Here is a 24,150-nt window from a genome sequence, read left to right on the forward strand (position 1 = left end):
TGCAAAACAAAAACTTTACCGATTTTATATCTAGGCAATGCCTTCTGATGGCGCAAACAGTGCTTTCAGTATTTGATCTCTTAACTACTGTCAACAACAAAGTGGACTCAATAAAAGAGTCACTTGTATAATCTGTTGACCTAAAGATGGACACTAATTTGGATTTGATCAAAAGTGCTATAGACTTGCCACATGACCAACATTCAGAGGTGCTTGCCAAGCAAGTTTCTTCTTCCCAAGAAGTTCTGGATAAAAGACATAAACCATTAGTGTTAATTACAGCGGAATCAGATCACTTTACAAATTTTAAATAATAGAGTTAATAAGAGAAAGTGGAGATCCAGAAATGTAGCTGTTTCTTCCCTTAGCCAACTCTTCTGCTGCGAAAAGCAGCTGGTGGATTTGCAGAGGATCGAGTGGCTTCCTTTTAAATTTTAAATGTATTTTGCTGACTTTTAATCAGCCCACCATAGCAAGTATGTTGTTCAAAATGAATCCTTTCTTGAGTAGGTTTGAGATTTATCCTATTTGAGTATTCAACGAGGAGGGAATCAGACCTCTGGTAGCCTGTTCTAGCAAAAAGAGTGTCATTTCTTCCAAGCCTAACTGCAGCGACTATAAAGCAGTTATTTCCAGGGATGCTACCCCCCCGTCCTTGAGAAGCGGCAATTAAAAAAATAAAATAAAAAGCACCACTCCATGCCTCCTACTCATCAGTGCTCAGTAGAGCTTTTAGAATCAAGTTTGATTAACTCCTTCCGTACTTTGCCAGACTCTGAGCAAGTGGGCATTATTAATAGATTAGATGACTTGAAAGGTGTGTTAGAAACTACACGCAAGGGTGCAAAACTCTTAATAGATCTTGTTACCCCGAATGCTGTTAAAAAAAATGCCCTTTTTGAGACTCCTGATAAAATTTCTCTGCATACAGACACAATGAGCAGTAGCATTATAACAGAAGCGAACAGGCAAGAGGACCTGAATGGCTGCTTAATCACCGTGGTATAACAGTCAGAAGAAAGCCCTGGTGCAGGAGCTGATCTGAGTCCTAAGGAGGACCACCTTTGTCTGACAACTCCCCTCCTGGTTTCTGTTACTACTCTGATGGGCCAGTCTACCAACGTATCTTTGCCACAGGCTGCTGACCCACAACATCATTTGGAGTTCAGTCAGCAACCCGGTAAAAGAGAAGGCAGGCACACAATAGATCAGTGTGTCTTTTTTGATTCGGACGGAATTTTAGACAACATTACCAATGTGGAATGACTGGAAAACACTTGTGCCCCTTCTCAAGTGCACATGAACTCTTTCCCTATTCCTGAAAATGTTAAGCATGCAGACCAATTCCATCTATTGTCTTGGAATATTGCTGGATGGAAAGTAAGAGTCTTGGATGGGGACCTGGTGGATTTTCTGATACGTTTTGACCTTGTAGCTCTTCAGGAGACTTGGCTGTCCCTGGAAGAAGATCAGATTCATTTGCCAGGCTTCAGATAATGGTTTATCCCCATGACTAAATTTAAGACCAAAGGGAGGGCCTCTGGTGGCCTGGCAATTCTAGTCAAGGCAGAGCTGGGCTGGCAAGCCCAGGAATTGACCTTCAATGATATTCCATCTTCTCACCTAATTGTTAAATTTTCCTATGATTCTTTCAAATTGGTTTTGTTGAATGCTTATTTTCTACCTTAACTCCTCTTCTTATTACTCACTGAACATCTGGGCAAATTTGGAAGTGACAATCTTAAAGTTAAAGGTAAAATACCCAAAAGCTATTATAGTCCTGGTAGGTGATTTTAATGCCAGGATGGGGGCTTCCCTACAAAATTTTGTTTACTTGGGAGTTATTCCTGAGGACTACTTACTATCTGCTCCCCCTTGGCATTCTAGAGATGAAAAAAGAAATATCACAGGTGTACAACTGGTTCCTATGATTTATAACTGTAATCTACATATTTTAGGTGGTAGGAACCCTGGTTTTATATATCCTTTTACTTATCATTCAGGCAATTTTAGTAGTGTTTTAGATTTTATACGTGTTTCAAGAGACAGGTTAGAGATGTTTTCAGATATACAAGTCCTGATTAGAGAAGACAGTGACCACCAACCAATTTCAGTTTCTTCCTGAGGAAGTTCCGACTTCCAGGAAAACCTACCTTGGGACAAGAGGCTTCTTGCAAATTTGGAAGTGAGACAGGACAGAAAACTTAAATGGGCCAAAGTTGATATTGAAGCATTATCCAGCTTTATGGATTCTGCACAGTTCCAGACCTGGAGAAACCTAATTTCATATTTGTCTTCAGGTGCAGACAATATCTTGGCTTGTTATGACGACTTAAGCCATTCATTGAGAAAATTTCTCATTGTTAAATTTCCAATGAAGAACAGACAAGAAGCCAGAGCTAAATGGTTTGATTCTGCATGCTTCCTCAGCAGAAAACACCTGAGAGCTGCAATGCACCTGGCCTGAGGTTGTCCCACCATAGAAAACCATGTTAATATGTTGAAAATTAAACGTGACTATAAGAAATTGATAGCTTCTAAGAAAGCCTTCCATAGAGCCAAATTATGGTCGGATTTGGAAGTTTGGGCAAAAGAGTCAAACTCAGTCTTCTTCTGGAACGCTGTTTCAGGCATACTGAAAGAATGCAAATTTTATTTTGATATTCCCATTCCTGCCTCAGTGTGGGAGGATTTTTATTCTAATCTCTTTTTAAAATCTAATCAAGATTGTATATATAATCAAACTTTGGAAAATCTTCCCACCTGGCCCCCTGTTTCTGTTTTTGAAACTAAATCTATTATTTGTTCGTTAAAATCCAACAAGGCCCCTGGTGAAGACTTCCTGCCAGAGACTTCAATTCAATTCAAGACTTACATGGATTGGTGGGCGCCTTTGTTAGCAGGGTTATTTACATTTATCAACAATACTGGCTGCATACCTGCAGTTTGGGAAGTTGCCATTATTGTTCCTTTATATAAAAAAGGGGACAGAGGCAACCCAGCCAATTACAGACCAGTAAGCCTTATTGATATCGTTGCTAAAATGTATGCAAAGCATTTGCTGAATAAAATTGAAGTTTGGGCTATGGAGAATAACCTCTTGATTATTCTCCAAGCAGGATTCAGATCAGAGCGTTCCACCATAGATAACTGTTTCATTTTATATAATCTTGTATCAAAGCACTTGAAAACGGGTAAGAAATTGTTTACCACATTTATAGATCTAAGCGTGGCCTTCGATTCAATATACAGTTGTACCTTGGTTCATGAACTTAATTCGTTTCACTATTCTGGCTGCAAACCAAATTGGTCGCCAACCGAATCAAATTTCCCCATAAGGTTCAATGTAAATAAGGTTAATCCGTTCTGACCCCTACGAACGTGGTCGCCAACCGAATCAAATTTTCCAATAAGGTTCAATGTAAATAAGGTTAATCCGTTCTGAACCATATGTATTTTTTTTTTAACCACAAAAATATGAAACAAAGTGCAGTACAGTACAGTATGAAGACAGAGAACACTAACCTTGCTTGAGGCGACACCAACAAGCTTCACAGCAAGTGTCTGTCTGCAACATGCCTAGAGGGAGCCATGACCACATGTCAGAGCAGGGAAGATGGGCACGGGTCGTGTTTGTCACCTGATGCGGGGTTCGCGAACCGAAGCAAAATTTTGCAAACGCTGCTGTTTGTGAACCGAATTGTTCATGAACAGAAGCGTTCGTGAACCGAGGTATTACTGTATAGAAACATTTTATGGAAGAAATTGGTGGATCTAAATATGGACCCCAGCTTTCGTTTTCTGGTTAAAGCTCTTTATTCTAATATGCAGATGAAAATTTGTATTAGTGTAGATGGAACCCTGACTAAGAGCATACCCACCAACGTTGGGGTTAGACAGGGCTGCGACTTAGCACCTATGCTCTTCAATCTATATGTTAATGATTTACCAGGTTTTCTGAATGAGGCGAATATGCATATGCCTAAAATCTATAACAGATTTATCAATATTCTGTTATATGCGGACGACATGGTCCTCTTAGCCCACTCCCGAATAGGCTTGAGACAATTGCTGCAAAAGCTAAGTTCCTATTGTATCCTTAACTCTATTAATAAAAGTAAATCCAAAGTGCTGGTATTTAGTAAAAAAAAAAAGTGAAATATAATTGGCAAACAAATGGAGAACCCATTGAACAAGTGAATTCTTGTATTTATCTAGGCATGACTTTTGCTAACAATGGTTTGTGGGTGAATCATTTTAGAAGAAGTGCGATAAGGGCTGAGGCAAGCACTAAAAAGTTATTCAAATTATTTTACTATAATGAACCATGCACCCTGACACCTATCTTGAAAGTCTTTAGGGCCAAAATAATTCTGATGATGACTTACGGAGCAGAACTGTGGGGCTTAAATGAAACTACCCCACTAGAACAAATCCAAATGCACTTCCTGAGACATATTCTAGGAACAGATAAGAACACGTCTGCCCCAGCAGTAAGAGCGGAATTAGGCTTTTATCCTCTAAACAGCCATTTAATGATTAAAGTTTTTTCATATTGGCTGAAGATTCAAACAATGGACCCCAAAAGACTTCCTAGAATTTCCCTAACAGAATAGCTAAGCATGTTGCAGCCTAACACATGGGTTTGTCAGCTTTATGACGTTATCTCACATTATGGGCTCTCTATTCAGCACCTATTACTTAGGGTCCCCCAAGCAAGGGAAATTTTTAAGCAGAGAGCCCAAACTGACTTGGAACTTATAGCCAAAAATAGATCCTTAAGGTGGTTGGCTACTAACAAAATAAATTTTCAACCCGAAAAATACCTATTTATGTGTTTGCCTCAATTTTTAAGAAGGGCTTTTACCAGAACAACATTTGAACTGTTGGATTCAATGGCCAAATATGGACACTTCCATAATATCCCATTTCATGAAAGAACCTGTATATGTGGTTCACCTGATATTGAAAATATTTTTCATATTCTGTTTAATTGTCCATTATATGCATCTATCAGGCTTAAATATTTATCCCCATTATTGGAAAGAACAGAGTACTGGGACCCGAATTTTAGACTCTCTCATTTTCTCCAGGGCACCAATACATATATTGGGTGTAGAACTGCCATATTTATACTGAAGGCTTTAAGATCCTGCTATATAGAACAAATTGGGGTATCCTGTAAAGGTGATTCTCTCATCTGATAACTGTCTCCTTGTACTGTGATCACATATACATATATGTCTCATGTATTCTTTTTATAGTTTCGATTACGTTTTGTTTATATTTTTTATCTTGCTGTATTGATAAGGTCAATTGACTAATCAATAAAATTCATTCATTCTTTAGACTTCAAAAGAAAAAACTTTCTAAAACTGAGGAGTTTGGTAAAAAAGAAATTGAAGGCAAGGTACATTGAATTCAATGATACATTGAAGTAGTGTTTATTTGCTGTGTAACTTTACCTTTTTCCTCCACTAGATGTCAGTGTGAGTCAAGGAATATGGCATAAGTCAGGTGAACTGAGAAAGGATGGCATTTAAATCAGTACTCTCTTATTCAGACTTCACTTAGGAACTTTTGGAAATAACGTATGCATACTGAGGTTCAAATATTTTGTAGGGTTTCAATGAAGGCTTCATTAATTGTAAGAGAAAATTAGATGAGAGACATGGATTCATTTAAACAATTTTTTATCTATAATGTAGGATACTGGTTTTACAGATATACAGTTAATTTAGAACTAAATTTTGTACTTTCCTAAAAAAATAAATACAGTAAAACAAGAGGTACATTTGAAACAATAAGAAACATCAGAATATAAGAGTTTTTTTTTTGGAAAAAATGTTTATTCTGCCTTTAATATTTTTATAAATAACTCAAGGAGGCAAATGTACCTAATATTCCTTCTTCCTCCTATTTTCCCCACAACAACAGCCCTGTGAGGTGAGTTGGGCTGAGAGAGAGTGACTGGCCCAAGGTTACCCAGCTGGCATTCATGCCTAGGGCGGGGCTAGAACTCACCGTCTCTTGGTTTTTAGCCTGCTGCCTTAACCATTAGACCAAACTGGCTCTGAATATAAGAGAAGAGTTTTAGTACTAATTTTGCAATATCATGGTTCTGTTTAGCACATTGTAAGAAAGTATTACCATAGCCATTATTCTTTTACTTGAATAAAAAAATTATAGCACAGTAAGCAAGTAATTGTTAGTGTTTTTGTATGTGGAGAATTTTTAAAATTAGGGTTAAGAAACTTTCTGAGCTGTTGCCCAAATTGTATGGTACGATCCTAAATTTGATAAGCTATATCCAGGTAGAATCCTTGGTACTCTCTGCTTGGTTGCTTGCTTGCAGATGTTTCATTATCCAACTAGGTAATACCATCAGCGCTAGTGAGTGTGGGGTTTGCTCTCTGTTTATATATAGTAGCTTGCCCTGCCAGTATTGGTGGGGGTGTGGTTTTCCCCTTGGTAGGTCCTTGATTAGGGTATTGTTTTCTGCTTGATTCAGGTAGGTTTCTTTCCAAATAGATGTCATCGTTCTTGAAGTTGTGTTCTGTTAAACATTCTTCCCCATTTCTCTCAAAACCCCAGGTCAAGCTGTGATTTGAGAGGATATCCCAATAGGTTAAACTGAATGTTCTTCTCCAAAAATGGAAGTAAGGTAGATGGCAGAAAAATAGATCCAGTCTTTGAATTTCTAGCGTTTGTTATCAGCTTATACTTCTCTACCAATTCTTCAATATTAAGGAAAAGGAAATGAAAGAGGATCTGGCCGGAAGAGGATTGTCTCTCTAGAGATGACCCAGAAAGGGGCATGATTTCACACTATCTCCAGCACAAATAATTCACATTTGCTTACAACTGAATATTTGCAGTAATTCCATATGTCTTTGTTTGCAAAAGAAAAAGAAAATATTAGATAAAACTGATGGGGAAGTATACAAAAATATCTCTCTCCTGCCTTGCTCAGTTCTTGTCAGCAGTACCAGAAGTCTCAAGGGCTCCAAAGTATCAGTCTTTGCACTAGCAGGTAAACTAGTTCTTTAAACCAGACATAATCATTGTTTGTAGATTTTTGGAAAAAATAATATTTCTGAATATATTTTTTTTTGATAATACAGTTTTAAAAAGTGTGTGTAAGTCAGCGAAGTGACATAATTTGTTCAGTTATTTTTCACCTTTCTTAAGAACTAGCAAGAATTACATTTGTGATTTAATTAGCACAATTTGAAATCCATACAATGCAGCATTCTGTAGAGAAATTTAGAAATGAGCATGGTATGAAAGATCTGTTAAGGAGGGATTGGAGAAACAATTACACAGTCCAGAGATTGAAGGAAGTGTGAGAAAGAACTGCAGAATAATCCCACCTTGATTTTGTTAGTGTAATATGGGACAGGGAGAAGCTTGGACAGCTTTCAAGATTCTGTTATTATATCTTATTATAACAAAGCAGCATTCCTGGAATCTCTGTGGTATCTGTCTCTTCACATGGCCTACCTTAAAGGGCTGATACATTTAATAATCGAACAGTAGTAATAAAATGATAGAAATGGAAGTGAAAAGCAATGGAAAACAGCAGTAAAATCGTATTCTGATACCTGTCTCTTACAAGACTGTATTTTCTGCCCCAGGGGAATTATGGCTTAATTGCTTAGATATCAAAACTGAATTCTTTCTTATTTTTATCAAAACTTCACTAAGCAAAAGGTTTTTATTTGCCCTGGGCAAGGCAGCTTAGTTTCATCTTGGAGGTTTTTTGTTTAAGGCAAAGAGATGGTGCAGTTTTCCTCAATGAGGTACCCTGAGTTGCTTCAGAGTGTCAACTGGCTATTGGAATTGCTGGAGAAGGCAAAGCAGCTGTTCACTCCCTCTTTGAAGAAAGTGGGGGGGGGAGGCTCTCTGCAAAGCAGCTTCACGGAGGTGCTTTATTTTAGTAGTAATTGAAGCAAGTCCTTAGGAAGGGCTGCAAAACCCTAGTTTCCATGTCTACTTACATTTAAGGTGGTTTAGTTGTTTTCAGCAAAATTTGTTAGCGAAAACAGTGGCTCTTTTTTAAATTCAAGAATAGTGATAGTAATAATTAAGGTTTTTTCTTGTGTGTTATTTTATAGGTATGAATGATTTCGAATATTCTAATTCTGTCTTGATGCTGCTTCAGTTGTGCTTGTTATGAATTCACTTTTTGTTTTCTGATATATATTAAGTTAGGGAGACAATATATCTGTTCCATAACCTTTAAAAAAACCTCTAGAAATATGATTACATATGCTGCTTCAGCCAACAATTTTTGAGTAGGTATACAAAAGTAATTGTTTCCTAGCATACATTATTTTATACCATCATAATGTAGAAGACAATTAATGAACTAGATATTCAACTAATAGGTAGCGATAGTTACAGCAGCAGTTACAATTTTTTTTTTTTATCATAATGGGTGTGAAAGCAGCTGTGCGAATGAAAGTACTATCCCCCAAATTTTACAACCTTGCGAAAACATAATGTTGGTCATATGTGACACAAGGCTGTAAACAGGAAACATGAACCAATTCTATTTCTGCTTATAATATTTACAGTCCTAATTTTCCAGGCTTGAGAGGACTCTGACATATATATTAACATTAAATGTATATTATAAAAAAGATAAAATGCTTGCTGTCAAATAGATACAGTAACTCTATCAAGTAATTTTGAGTGACTGATTTTGACTGCTTTATAGGGAAAGTTCAGTACTGTAATGTCTATTATCTGGATTAGGAGTAATTTTGAAGTGGGCAAACTAAAAATCATAACTGAGAAAATCACAGTAGTTTGAGGGTGATTTTACAGTGAACTTTTATTATTTTAAAACCCCTTTCTTATTAAAATATTGAAAGCTGGTAACTGTGAAAATGTCTCATAATAATATTTTTTTTTCCTCTTTGAAGAGAAGCTGTTTTAGCTAGCTGTATTATAGGGGGGAATATTTTTTAAAAACCAGAAGAGATACCTATTAGGAACACAGAAGGCTCGAGGATCACATTGATTTGATTTCCCAGCTTAGGAGAAATTGAGAGTAGGTTAATATGACTGTCTAAAGCTCTAGCTTAGTAGCCCTGTGGGCGAATCCAGACAGAGGAGGGCAAGCTGCTCCCTAAAGGAGTGCACTAGTTAAAAACATAAAATGTAAACGTAATTCTTAAGCTCTGCATGTACTTTGCAAATGTAATTGAAAGAAACTGTGGATGACAATTATGTGGGGGTCTTCTGTTCTTCAGAAAGCCAATTCCTTTTCTTTTCTCTTAATCCATTCTCAAAAAATATGATAATAGTTTTGATTGGCATTCAGCTATGTATTCTAATGTGGATTTTTGAAGGCACCCAATGTAATGTATTCTAGAAAATCTGTGTGGTTTCATGTAACTTGTTTTTTATTAGCATTCAGTTGTGTGCCGGACATCACTGGTACATTCACTTCATATATCATCTATGATTTGAAAACCACATGAAAACATTTTCCCATTTTCAATATTGTGTGAGTAATGTTCCCACTGAAAAGTAATGGAGTGAAGTTCTTACTTGTCAGTATAGTTATTAAGGAGGATGACTTTTAGATCTTACTCATAATAAAATAAATCTGTCACTTCTAGATTTACTTAGCTGACAATAATAGAGGAGGATACGAAATTCTCTTTACATAGGATTATATGTATTTGTCCCACAGCATTGAGAAAGGAAGCAGGGCAATTTTTGCCACATAATTTGAAAAGGGGGTGCTCTTCTTTTTTTAATCTACCCAGATAAAGTAGCTGTTCATTCTTAAAGAAAAGCTTTTATTGTATTTTATTATATCCATGACATTTGTTATTGAAGAAAGTATGCTTAAAGGAGTATTTCCAGTTTTTATACTTTGCCAAAGCAGCTTGGTTTTCTCAGTGTTGTTAGTTTGACTTTGATGCTGTCATCTGAAAGTAGTAAAAGAGGAAATTAAATTAAATTAAATTCTGATCAAGATAATCCATAAAATTACACTGCTGAGTTGTTAATAGCCTTTTAAAATCTCATCAAATGATAATAAAGCATGTACACTTATATAAGAAATTTCCAGTGTGAAAAGACATACAGTTTGTTAGCATTTTTAAAATCTCTATTGTGTTATAGTCCTGGTTAAAGTATTTAAAAGTCAATATATTAATATGCAGAACATTTTAAAATATAAAATATTTTATAAATATAAAATTTGCAATTTAATATGTGAATGTGGAAAATTGAATTAATGTATTAACAATGTTAACTTTGCTTTTACCCTACAGTCTCGGAAAGGGAGTGACCCAGACAAAGAGAAGAAAGGATTGGAGAGCAGAGCAGATAGTATTGGAAGCGGTCGTGCAATCCCAATTAAACAGGTACAGCCTGTGTGTGTATGTGTGCATGTGTGTGTGTGTGCTTTCCTGTACTTGGAGACACACCTTAGGTCTTAAACACCATAATGCTTGGCTTCTCTGCCAAGATTTGTTTGATGTGCTGTGGTGATGAATGTTGAAGTCACTCACTTGACATCAATTAGGAGAGGTTCCTATGTGAATTAAAATAGGATCATTAGAATAAGAAGAGGGAAAATGTGACAACAGGCCTAATGAAGTGCAGTCTGCTGGCCTGCATATGGAGCGTGCTTCTAGGCTGAGCTGGCTTCAAAGCCTGCCTTTGTAGAAAGTGCTTTGATTGGGCCGTTTGCTGCCAGTCTACAAGGGTAAATCAGATCACTGTACAAGAGCCCCTTGTGATCACAGAAATAGCCCGATGTGGCCCTCATTTGCTCTTGCAGAAGGACATCTGAACATTGTTCCAGACTGATTTGCAGCAATGAGGCAATTAGATGTGATAATCATGGCTGGTGAGTCAGCTGTGCACTTTTGTTTGTAATTTGCTAATGAAGGAATTGTAACTTCGTTTAGATGTTTTTATATAAACAAACTTTTACAGCCATAATATGTGGCCTTAATTAAACACCCTTATTATAATATACGATTTCAAACTGAGGATTTCCTTTTGTCTGTTTGACTACTAGTATAACTGTAATTGCATTAGTGCCACATCCCTAAGATATTTAATGTGAAGAGCATTGCCTGTCAAAAAAAGAAAAACAAAACACTTGGATCTTATGGAACAATGTTTAATTGTTCCAACCCTTAAAAACAGTTTTCTGTTTTTACATATGATAAATGGATCAGTAATAGTGAAATACTGAAGTCATGTCCCTTTGATTTCTGTTTCCTACTTTTAAAAATCTCTGGTGGTAAAGAAATTAAGCCAATGATTCCTACGTAATTCCCATATGAGAGAAGTGCAGAACTTTGGTTGTAGTGATGGTGCTAAACACTATCAGAAGTTTTATTAAATAAATCTTATTTTTTCCTTGCATAACTAAAGCCTGGAATGAAAATCTCAATAAAAATTTGTTTATTACAACTTAAACCGTCAGTTTCTAAAGAACAATGTGTATTGGGAGTCCTTAATGCAGTTCTTTTGAGTGAAAATTGCAGTGTTCTTACTGAAATCAAGTTAGGAGGTTTTAAAAGGGAAGTACACACATTCATGGAGCACATAGTTGTCATGGCCATTAGTCTTGATTAATATATACTGCCTCCTGAATCACAGGCAGTGTACCTTAAATGCTAGTTGTTAGGGAGCAACAGTGGAAGGGAGATATAGTCTTACTTCCATGTTTTTTTCCAGAGTATACCTAGCTGGCTACTATGTAATACTGAACGTTGGATTACAGAATCTCCTGGGTTGATCCAGCATGGCTCTTCCTATGTTCTTAGGCTGTGTGGTACAGAGTATTAGGAACTCAGTGTGATTATAGGAATGCCTAAGCATCATGATGCTCATCCCCAACATTAGTTTTCTTGTCAAAAACTACCAAAAATTTAAAGTTGAAGCATCTGCATGGAGACAAAGTTAGGCAGTTCTCCATGGTCTAATTCTATTCTATCAGGGGAATGGTTGACAAGTAAATTTAGGTATTGATCTTTACATTACAATCATTTCCCTATATCTGTAAAAAGATTATTACCCATTCTGAGAACAACAATAATAGTAATAAATCTATCACCTTTTAAAATGAGGTTTTTTTTCCAACCAGCATATTACTGTCCTCTTTAATCAATTCAGTTTACTCCACACCCTTTGGTCTTTACAAGTAATATTTAATTTAATATAATATTGATCTCCACCTCAACTCAGGTGCCAGCTGGCAATTACAGAGACTGAGTTGTGTTCCCGATTGTAAGGGATGCAAATGTTTTCATCATTAAAATATCCTTTTTTTTCTTCTTGATCGTATGCTATATGGTATGTCTTTAGTTTTGATTTAAGTCAAGGCACTTCTTCCTTGAGAGAGAAAAATGTTTCTGATTAGATGATGCCTACCACTTGAGGATTTTTGTTAAGTATAGATACTAAGTTTGCTATATGTTATCATCAAAATACATTAAGAAAGGGATTCAGATATATTGGTGTTTTTTCTTCATCTCCAGATCAGAGGAAGAAGATAAGCAGCATTAATCTGAATAGGGCAGAAACTTAAGGTCAAATTTATTATGAAAATTTAAGAAAGTAGAATTGTTAGTTCTTGATCTGCATACCTATAAACATATGCAGTTATTATTGTTTTATGGAAGAATAGAGACCTAGAAAAGAAGACCTCTAAAAATTTCCTACTGCAGAACACATAAGAGCACATAACACATACTTAGTTTAGAATTGTGAATCTTAGGTTTCCTGTTTCCAGCCCTGTCTGGTTGCAGATATGCAAAAAATAATTTAATATTGTCAGCTATAAAACTACTTGTATTTTTATGGGTAACTTACAACCAGTACATGAAACTTCACAACCAAAACTACTTTTATTGTAAAATTTATATGGTTCTATACTTCTTTATAAAGTTAGTATAAAATTATAAACTGTAAAATTATTATCTTGATAGTAGATTAGCAGTATTTTTTTCTTCAGTATTAGACTGTTTCAAAAACCAAGGCACCAGCTTGTGTTTAGGGGTTAGGGCTCCTATATTGCAGAATATACTCATTAATGACAGTGTGACAAGTTTAGAGTAAGTACTAGACAAGAGTATACACCAGTATCCCATCCAAATATCTGCTCAAAGCATCAGTTAGTTTTTCAAAATTATTAAGTACGATAAAGTTGCAGCAGGATTTACTGCAATAGAGTGACGTATTTTTCTTTTTAACAAGAAAAAGAACATGCAACTTTCTAAAGTTTGTTTAAACATACCAGTCATACTTCACAAGCAGGCTATGGCTAGTGCTCAAACCAGGTTGTCAGATTTGGACAAAACAATGAAGTTAGGCAAAGGAGAAAAGGGAAGATAGATTTTGTGTGTGAAAGAAGTGGCACATAGAAAAGTTTGGGAATCACTGATAGGGATGTCTCAGTAAAGAGGTTACTTAATTAAAGGACTAGCAATAGAGCCAAACATTATTTTACTAATTTTAGGTTCTTGAGATACTTAATCATAACTTTTACGATATATTTTGCAAATGCATTGTAATTGAGGTAATGAATAAAAAGCACAAACACTGGCTTGATTCACATATTGCAGTAAGCTATGGTTTGTTCATATTTAGCTTAGCACAATGTATGAACTACACTGTATGAACTATATTTTCATGGCAATAACTCAGAATATTAATTCAGGAATATGCCTGTTAATGCTTGAATTGCCTTCTAATTTGTGTCAAACTTTTTAAAAAGGAATTGGAATGTTTAACTTATTCTAAGTATATCTTCAATATATATGCAGTCTTGGAGTTGGGTGGCCTTAATAAATCCAATAAATAAATAATATTTAAAAACATATATCAAATACAGAGTTTTTTTCAAGCAAGATTCCTTTTAAACATAGGCTTGTCGTGGTAGCTTATCTATATAAAGCGGAAAATCATATAGGAAATATCTGATTTGTAAGGTTCATGAATTAAGTTCACTTAGAACATTTAACTGAATTAACTACTTTCTGTGTTTTTGAACCAGCCAAATGGGCTGAGTTCCACACAACATGCTAAAATACAAAGAAAATAGCCAATCTTAATCCCAACTAAGTTTGGCATCTTGAGTGAATGTAGTTTCTGTGTCTCTAATTGTGTCTCTAAATTATGGTGTTACACAAACTCAGCCATGTAATGGCACAGTAAGTCATTTAGTATGTTGCTATTGCTCATTTCCTGTTGGATCTAAAATTCACAAAGAATCTTATTAGGATGTTCCAGGACAATCATATGGGTGATTCAGAATTATTTTTTAATATTCTGCTCTGTTCACTAAATTATAGTCTTGGCCTTCAAATCAATGATCTTCCTTCATATCTTGATCAACCTAGAGAATCAAATCTGTCCATAAGCAGACATGATAGGCTGCACGAGTAAAGACAGTGAATTATATTTCTCAGTTTTATAAAAGTCCTGTTTAGGAGCTATCCAATTGTTTTTATTACTATAGTAACCAGTTCATTGAATAAATATATGAATTTCAAAAAAGGAAACTTGATTTAAATCAAACTTTTAAATTGGTTCTCTGCTCTGTTGTATCTCATGTTTTGTGAATGTATACAGTTTATGACTCATTCTATATAATCTTACATAAGCAGTTATTTTATGACAGACTCTAAAAAAGACAAGATTTATAGGAAAGAATCATATTTGTATGGTTTGTTTCTGCTTTATGCTTTCTGCCAAATCTCTGCCAGTAGGATGTATTAAAATAAAAAGTTCATGACAAGAAATATAAAAGCAAGAGGCACAGCTCAGCAGTGAGTGGGCTTGTCGTGTATTAATTTTTCATTGCTGTGGAGAATTGTACGTACATAATCGCTTGATTGCAGTGGGAGTTAGCAATCTCCTATGGTGTCATTTGCATAAATCTTGTTAAGTCAATGGCAGTTAATGAAGTACAAATGAGCCTGGAGAAGGTGACATGCAAATCGTGGGTGGCAGATGGGAGGTCTGTTTTTGGGATGGCAGCTGTGTGCTATTTCCCTTTTTTTTTTCCTTTCTAAATTGGAGCATAAATAAATAGTTAGAACTGGCCTTTAGTGCTTGGCTTTATAGATTAATGTATATTTACACTATGTCTTCAGCTTCCATGACACTGAAAATTATACAATACAGTAATATGATAGAATTCATAGAGTGCCTACTAGTTTGCAACAAATTCTGAATTGTTGTTAGACAACAAATCTAATGAGTGCATCAGCTTTGTACTATTTGTTTGTAAGCTTGCATTCAAAATATAATAAGAATATCTTTCTAAATTTATCAGCAGAAATATTCAAGATGTTGAGAACACCCAAAAGCCCAAGGACTAGAGATGTAAATAGCATAAACAAGGAATATTTATATGAAAAAATCTAAGAAAACAGAATTGATTTGTTGTCAATTCATGGGTTTCAGTGTTAGATTATCATCCAAAGATTACACATTTAACCAATATTGTATGATATATGTTTAAAAATGCATTTATAATTAATATTTTACATATTTTAATATGTATTAAATCCAAAGAATATATAATGTGACATCCTAGTAATGATAGTCATATCAGAACTTCTCTTCTACTATTCCCCAAGCCTATCAGCAAAGTACTTTTGAAATTATACTCCCTAATTCATATCTGAAAACAAATTTTATTTATTGCAGATTCTAAGGTTACAATTTTGGGTTCTTAGGCCATAATATTTTTAAGCAGTTTTCAACATTCCAAGCAATATATTCCCTCCTCATTTTCCTACCTGCAGTAAAGTGGCTTATTTGAAAGTGATATAGTGAATGGACAAGCCAAGTCCACATACTCACCTCAGATAGCTAGTACCTCACACAATACTTTTGCTTCCTGGATAGAACATGCCTAATAATGTGTCCACTGAGGGATCATCCATCCATCCATCCATCCATCCATCCATCCATCCATCCATCCATCCATCCATCATATTTATATAGCCACCCATCTCACAAAAATGACTCTGAGCAGCATACAACAATATCCATTTCCTCTCCTTTTGACTAGAGAGGACAAAGCTGAGTAGTTGTTTTGGAATCCTGGACTCAAGTGTGGGGAGGAGAGAAGAGAATTTTGCCTAAGCAAAACCAAAAGCAGTTTCCCCAGCTCCCATTCTATTTTAAAAACCTGTGAGATGTGAGAGAGGAAGATTAGAGAGAGAGATCTGGAGGATGTGATAGAACCAAGAGAGTATAAATGGAGGTAAGGGAGGGAGGTTTTTTAGAAGGTGAACCGAGAAGGGCATCACTTGGAAAAGTTGATGGCAGTTGTCCAGGTCTATGGAGAGGTACAGTAAAAGTACCTTTGTGAGGGAGTGAGGGAGGGAGTGAATGATTGTATACCATCAAGTCAGTGTCATCTCTTAGTGACCACATAGATTTTCTCCATGATGATCTGTCCCTAACCTGGTCTTTCAAGTCTTCCAATATTGCACCCATCACCACAGTAAGTGAGCCCATCCACCTTCCTGCTGGTTGTCCTTGTCTTCCCTTTCCTTCCACCTTTCCCAGCATTAGAGCTTTCTCTAGAAAGCTTGGTCTTCTACATAATCTGTCTGAAATAGGATAATAATGTGTCCAAAGTAAGATAATTTGAGCCTGAGCATTTGTGCCTCTAGTGAGAACTCTGGGTTGATTTGTTTGATGCTCTATTGGTTTATTTTCTTGCCTGTCCACAGTATTCTCACCAAAGTTCAAAAGTGTTAATACTCTTCCTATCCTGCTCCTTCCAAGTTCAACTTTCACTTCAATGGAGTGTTACAGGGAATACCATGGCTTGCACAATTCTGATCTTTGTACGTATAGGCAGATCACAGTATCTGAATATCTTTTCCAAGGCCTTCATGGCTATTCTACCAAGTGTTAGTCTGCGGCATATTTCTTGAATGCTTGTTCCTTTACTTTTGATGTTTGATTTTAAAAGGCTATACTTCAGTATCTTCATTATTAATTCTAAGACTGGTTCTTGAAGCTGTCGTCATTCATTTGGTGGTCTTTATAATTAACTTTAGTTTTTCGGGCCTTTTGGCTGTAAAATAAATTTTTAAAAAATTAATTTTAGTACCATTTTTTCAGCATGCTCCTTGAATTTTATTGTCAGATCTTGCAGATCCTTTGCATTTTTGGCTATTAGAATTGTGTCATCAGCATAGAGGTTATTGATGTTTCTTCCTCCAGTTTTAAAGCCACACTTATCTTCTTCCAATCCAGCTTCCCTTAATATATATTCAGTATATAGGTTGAATAAATAAGGGAGGAGTATACAACCTTGTCCTTTGCTAATCTAGAGCCAGTCTGTTTCACCATGTTCTGTTCATACTGTGGCTTCCTGACCTGAATATAGGTATGTCATGTGGACAATGAGATGTTTTGGATTCCCATCTTTCTAAGCACATTCCAGAGCTTGACACGATCAACACAGTCAAAGGCCTTTGAAGCACATAGTGACTTCTTTGGGGCATTATTTGGCTTTCTCAATTATCTAGCGTGCATCAGCAATAATGTCTAGTGTTCCTTGGCCTTTTCTTTTTTTTCATGTAAGGCTCTAATCTGTGTTGGATGATCCTAAGCATTATTTTTGCTAGCATGTGATAGAAGTATCTGGATCCATGCTAAAAAAGGTTATTCCTTTTATTGTTAAGGTAAAAAATAACACTTTTTTGTTATTTTGTTACTTATTGCAAGCCTCAGCTCTTTTTGTGTCTTGATCTTTCTGACAGAGTTCCTATAGTTCCTATAGTTCCTGGAGACTACTTTTTGCTTATGTTCCCTTCCATTTTCTATGCAAGTCCCTTTTTCAGCATTTTAAAGAGCTCTGCAACAATCCATGCTGGTGCCTTTAGATTTCTGCAGTTTTTCTTTCTTGTAGGAATTGTTCATGATTTTACTTTCAGTGTCTCATTTTGGAAAATTTCCCAACCTTCCTGAACATTTTTCTCCTTCAGGATTTCAAGCCATCAGATCTCACCTACTTTTCCAACCTGCCATTGGATCTGCCTCCTATTTTTTTAATTTGCAAACTGCTGTGATTGTGTGTGTGTGTGTGCATACTGTATATTTTCTGTGTGTGTGTGAAATGCTACTTATCTATCTATATACTTAGTTATTCATTATTTCAATTTCTACAACTGCCCACACCTACGTGACTCTGGGCGGGTTACAAAAGATGAAGTTGATCAAAAACAGCTGTGCCGGGTGGGGGGGGGGGAACACAACAGTTAAACAAGATTAAGAACTGAGTATAAAACATGCTATTTTACTATAAGAACTAAGACTGATCGTTTTTATGTAAGTCAGAATTAGATGGAAAAAGTGCTTGAGTTAGATAACAAAGATGTATAAAAAAAGATACTGAATGAAGAGAAGAAAGTAGCCAAAATCATATGTTTATTTTAATTCATGACATCTTTTAATACTCAGCTCACTTTGGGATTATTTTTAGTGATGAAAAAGGTAAAGAGGAATGTAATAAATGTTATAAATTTAATGGAGTTGCTAGAAAAGTTATCTATAAGTTAGATTAATTTTTCTGAAAGACATTCCAATGAAGCAAATTTTGTTCTTCCCATCTTCTTTACAATGTTCATTGTAACCTTAGTTATAGTGCCAGAAATTTGGAAAAGGCAAAAAGTTAGCTGTCCCAGCTTGAATTTGACATTTTCAAAGCTGGATTTTTAATGTAAATGTTTTTATGACTTTCTGGTGTGTTTTAATACTTGCAGCATTAAATTGAGGCTATTCAAAGATTCAGAAATATGTACCAAATATGCCAATGAAAGTTCAAAAAATTGTTTATTAAATGCAACTTTCTTGTGGGAAAAATTCCCCTTCATCTTTCATTTTGATGAGGCAAGTTAATTCACTTACTATTACATATTCATATTGCCTTATATATTTTATACCCCACCGTCAGTTACTGGATAAAACTGAAAAGTTCCAATCATTCCTGAATATTCATGAACATTCTAGAAAAATCAAGAATGTTCTAACATTTTCTTTAATATATTGTGGCATCTCTATCTTCAAACACTACAAACATATCAATGAAACAGTTGCACTTATCAAATGACATTCAAATTCATGGTATGAAAATAGTTTTTATATGCTAATAATTCTTTTCTAAAAATTTCACACATTCACACACGTTTAGGAACTCCTGCTCTAAATGAACTATTTAAAAAATTCAGGAACTTTTCCAGTGCCTGCTGAAACAAGGTGATGATCTCATCTAATAACAGGAAAAACAGATTTTATAGTTTAAATTGAAATGGGCTTTTTCAAAAGCAGAATAGTGTCAATGGTATCTGGTTTGCTTCCAGCTTAGTGAAAGAGAAGTGCACAAGAGTCCATTGGAGTTGGGTGACTAATAATGATCCCAAATTCTTTTATGCAAAAATGCATGGTTTGTTTGTTTTGTTTGCCTTATATGCTGGTCCAATCATTAACTGACTCTGAGCAGCTTTCAATCTTATCATACGTATACCAGATTACTGTAAAACAAATAAGTAATCAGATAAATAAACAACTTTATGCAGTAAAGTATTCCAGTGCGAAGGAATCTTGAAAATCCATATAATCATATACTCCTACATAGGAAGCTTCTTTCTCAATTCATCTCCCTCTCCAAGGACTGCTGAATTTTGATTGCTTTCCTAAATCCCAATAATGTTGGGGCAAATTGAATCTCTGAGTTGGGGGAATGCTGGGCCAGAGAAGGGAGGGAATGACCAAGAAGACCTGCCTTCAAAAAACCTGATGATATTTCTTAAGAGAGAGAGCTCAGAGTGAGCCTGCCCTTCCCAATCTGATTGGATGGGCTAGAAACCAGTATAGTATAGTAGTTATGAAGTTGGGCTTGAATGGGGAGATCCATGCCCAAATCTTCATTTAACCATGGGAGCTTATTGGTTGACTTTCTCTCAGACCAATCTATTTCACAGGATTATGTAGTAGGGATAAAATTAGGCAAGCCTTGAACTGTCTTAAGAGGAGAAGGAAGGAGTAAATGTCTTCTTTGTTTCGCAGTTTCTTTTATTGTAATGACAGACCTGGTATATTATGCTACTACATTCTGGGAAGTCATCTGCTAAATCTGATGTAGGGATTAGTAGAACATTTTCTACTACTCTTACCAAGCCAGCTGTGTCCTATCCCATTCTAGTACATTGGTTTTATCTTTCTGAAATAACCTTGCACGGTTCCATTAAATTTCATTCTATTTTTTTTTTGTCCCATTTCATTATCAGTATAATTTTCATCTTCTAGAATGTTAGTTATCTCATGAAGTTTGGATTAATCTGAAAAACTGATCAACGTTCCCTCTACTTCATTCAAGGAGTTAAAGAAAAGAGTATTGAGTCAGACCTGAATCTTGTAGTACATCATTTGATACTTCAATTTCATAAGGAATCTCTGATGGGCAATTTTGAGCATGGATTTCAAGCCAGTTGTGAATATAGCCAACACGTATGTCATTTCATCCATATTTAGCTGGCTTGCTGACCAAAAATGGCTTTGCTGATTATTATGTTTATGGCATTCCTACAATATAGTAAGACATTATTTGTTTAAAAAATAAATTTTATTTGAGAAAACTTGTTGTTTTTTTTTACAAAATTACTACTTTTTTCAAAGTAATCCAAATTTTCTCCTTGTTCAGCAATCTTGTTTTAATTTCTTCTTTTATTTTAACCAAGGTGCTCTCAAAATTCTACCAAGATTATTCCCTTGGATTACTGTACAATTGTGGATATTTTTAATAAAACAGATTAACTCTTCCCCTTCTGGTGCTTCTGTTCATTTTGAAAAAGTTGTTTCCTTCAGTTGCTATATTCAAATCATGAGAATCATCCTACTATGTTTCCAATATACTTACTCAATTATATTTTTCTTTGTATAGTATGAGCCCAAGCTCATCTTGTTTATTTGTGTTACTGAAGGTTCTTCTTGACGTTTCATTGAATGGTTTAATGGGTCCCAGTTCCATTGACTGCAAAGGTTAGAAGGGGACTTGTACACAGTCTAGTCAGCTCAGCACAATTTAATTTAGTTACTTTCTCACTAAATTATATAGTGCAGAAATAAGTCCTTATCTGAACCAAAGATAAAGTAGATGGTGGTCCCAAGAAAGAAATCTTTCTTGTCAACACTATTTCCATAGCCAGTTATTCATCTGAATTACTCTTCTTTTTCTTTTCACTTTTTTTTTTAATGTACTGGGTAGATGAGAAGTTCACTTACTTCACTTGAGTTGCTGGGATTTTCTACTTCCTTTGTATTTCAAAGTCTGAAATGGTTGTCCTTCATAGTTTAATTTGTACTGATATGGAAGATATGATTGTCAGCGGGCTTGGGTTTTGGGAGCTGCTCTGCCGCATTCCTGAACACTTCATGTTTCTGTTACTAAAAGTAGGGAGTTATCAGCACTAGCAACTCACCTCTTCGACATTTCATTCACTCTGTTCCGAAGGGTCTATTCTGTTTAACAGAGCTTCTTGTTACTATCACTTAGATTATTATATTAACACTAATGTGCAGTTTTTATTGTTAAAATAATAAAGCTATGTTCAGGAGGATAATACTGTACCTGAAGGAAAAAAAAGTACATTCTTTTGAATTTGCAGAGAAGGAAAAGAAAGTAGTAGCTAAAATTCAATATAAAAGATAAATCACAGTAAAATTGACTGAGTTTTATACGCTGATGATACAGTAAAAGTTAAGGAAAAGGCTTTTATGGAATCAATGGGTACCTTTTGAAGGAAATGTAAATGCTCACTAATGTTTCTAGGAAAGGATAGTTTCATTTTGTTGATACATTGAATAGAGTAATCTTATACATTCCTTTGAACACATGATGGCCTAAGTAGGAGGAAGTTAGTTATACCAGCCTTACTCCTCCATTCTGTATATGTGCTAATCCTACACTCTAAAGTTAGATTAACTTAACTCAGCAAGATCTTGTGAGTGAGGGGGAAAGCAGGTGCAACAGGAGGATGGAGACTCAGTTTTGAGCCCTTTTATGTTCAGAGGAATACATGAGTCAATAGAAATCATTTGTAACAGTTTTCAATTGTCATTAGCTAGGATCCTAGCTACTTCATTCTATGTTTTACTGTTCTATTAAAGTTAAGTTCTGTTTGTTTCTTGGTTGTGCTAGCAGAACTAGATACTTGAGAGACCACTGGGAATAATAATAATATTGTTTCAAAGATAGGTATTATTAATATTAGGTATTAATAATATTAATAACAATAATATTGTTTCAAAGATAGGTAGATAGGTCAAAGCCTAATTGTCCAGGCTCCATTAAATAGATTTGAGTAATATACTTATTCTATTATCACTTACAATGATAGCCTTTTCTGAAGTTTGTAGGAAAAGCACCAAGGCCAAATCTTTGTAGAGAAAGTCCTGTCTAGGTAGAACAGTCTCTTAGGTACATGATTGGGTGAAACCCGTTTAACATATACATTCAGATTATGGATATGCATGGAACATTTGTATATACATTCCATTAGTATTAGGATTAGGTTTATCACTTTGCTGTGCTGTCCTAATGGTTGAGTGATATGGATTAGACCCAAAAAGCCAAAACTTGTATGGATGCAGAAGTCATGGTTCTCTCTCAAGAAAAAAAACATAATTAGCTCACTAGCTTTTTCTTTTATTGCTTGCTTCTTCAAGGTGGTTGTTCCTTAGAGGAGGTGCAGCCTCCACATTTATCTTCTCTCATCAGGTTAGGAGGAGGATTATAATCCCTGTTATTATAGCACTTCAGAGGAGATGCAGATCAGTGGGGAGCTGCAGTTGCTCCTCTTTAACCGCTTTCTCTCTACTTTGCTCAGAGAGAGTTGGTAAGTGCCTGCATTTTCTCAGAGAAAAGACTATAGACCTCTTCTTCCCTACTGTAATATTCTTAGAAGTCTCAAAGCTTACAAGAAGCTCTGCTTTGGAATGGGCATCTGGGTTGGGGGGCTTTCTGATTTGGGTCTTTTTCAATTGAAAGGACAAGGAAAAGAGGAGAGGTAACTGCACATTCCTTGTATCCAGTGTTTTTTCCTTCTAAGTAAAGTTAGCTGTGTGAAGCACCCTTTTGCAACTCTCAATTAAAGCTTCATATAATTCAGCCCACATTCAATTCCTGCAGGTTGAGCTAAAAAAATTTGTTTTAATTCCTGCTGAAACCCCAACAGTGTTGACAGTCTCTTGGAATTGACAGTATGGAATTGGATGGATCAATGACCTCATTCAGTATAAGGTAGTTTCCAGTGTTCCTATAATTTATTTAGTCTGTAGCTGTTCATTTTGTCTGAAGTACTTATGCAGATACATGCTTAGACCTACCCTGTTTGGTCTCTTCCTTTATTTGAACTGTTTCCATTCTAAAGTTCATTAAAACTTTTTAACTTTAAGAATTCAGTCCTGAATATGCTTGTTTGTGTGTGTGTGTGTGTGTGATATTTTTAATTGTAACACTGGAAGTAAACTTTATCTTGTGTGTGATGATCATCCATACACTAACCAAACGTGCAATGAATACATAAATGCACATACTAAATGGGAGGAACAAAGTAGTGATTGCAGTAACTAACTAATGCTATATCATCATTTTATCTCCTTTAAGAGACTTATAGACCAAATCCTTCCAAAATTAGTAAAAACTTATGAAGAATTACATGCAGATTTAATTAAACTAATTCAAGTGGAGCAAATCAATTTTCAAGTCATCCATATGAAAAAGGATGTCCTACTAGAGTTTTAAACGCAATCATGGATATTTAAGAAAGATTTTGAAAGATAACAGTGAAAGACAACTTCATACTTTTTTTTTCTGAACCCAGGAATTGCTGTTAGAAAAGGTAAATACATAGAACGGTTTCTAAAGATAGCAAAATGCTTTCAGTTCGGTATATGGTTAAACTCTTCCTATCGTGCATTGGGTGTAACTATCAAAAGTATATATTTTGCCAGCTTTATGTGCAAATTCAACATTTAAAATAAATGAGTTATTAGCTGTTGAGTTCAGTAATTTTGGAATTCTCATCCTTTTACTTACAACATAAACTCAGAAAAGAGATAGAAATATGCCAGTAT

At 35.3% G+C, this 24,150-nt stretch overlaps 1 protein-coding gene across 2 annotated transcripts in view; it reads left to right on the top strand.

The window, feature by feature from the left end:
• Window positions 1-24,150, top strand: part of AGAP1 (ArfGAP with GTPase domain, ankyrin repeat and PH domain 1) — a 428,513-nt gene that overhangs the window by 118,158 nt on the left and 286,205 nt on the right. For both annotated transcript variants that reach the window (XM_088132847.1, XM_088132845.1), the window contains exon 9: window positions 10,296-10,388. In XM_088132847.1, the coding sequence (XP_087988973.1) occupies window positions 10,296-10,388 (93 nt within the window). The remainder of the gene's footprint in view (window positions 1-10,295; window positions 10,389-24,150) is intronic.

This window comes from Python bivittatus, unplaced genomic scaffold, assembly GCF_059951505.1.
Source record: "Python bivittatus isolate LINGU-HERP-01145 unplaced genomic scaffold, Pbiv_v1 ctg000020_np1212, whole genome shotgun sequence".
NCBI classification, from domain to species: domain Eukaryota; kingdom Metazoa; phylum Chordata; class Lepidosauria; order Squamata; family Pythonidae; genus Python; species Python bivittatus.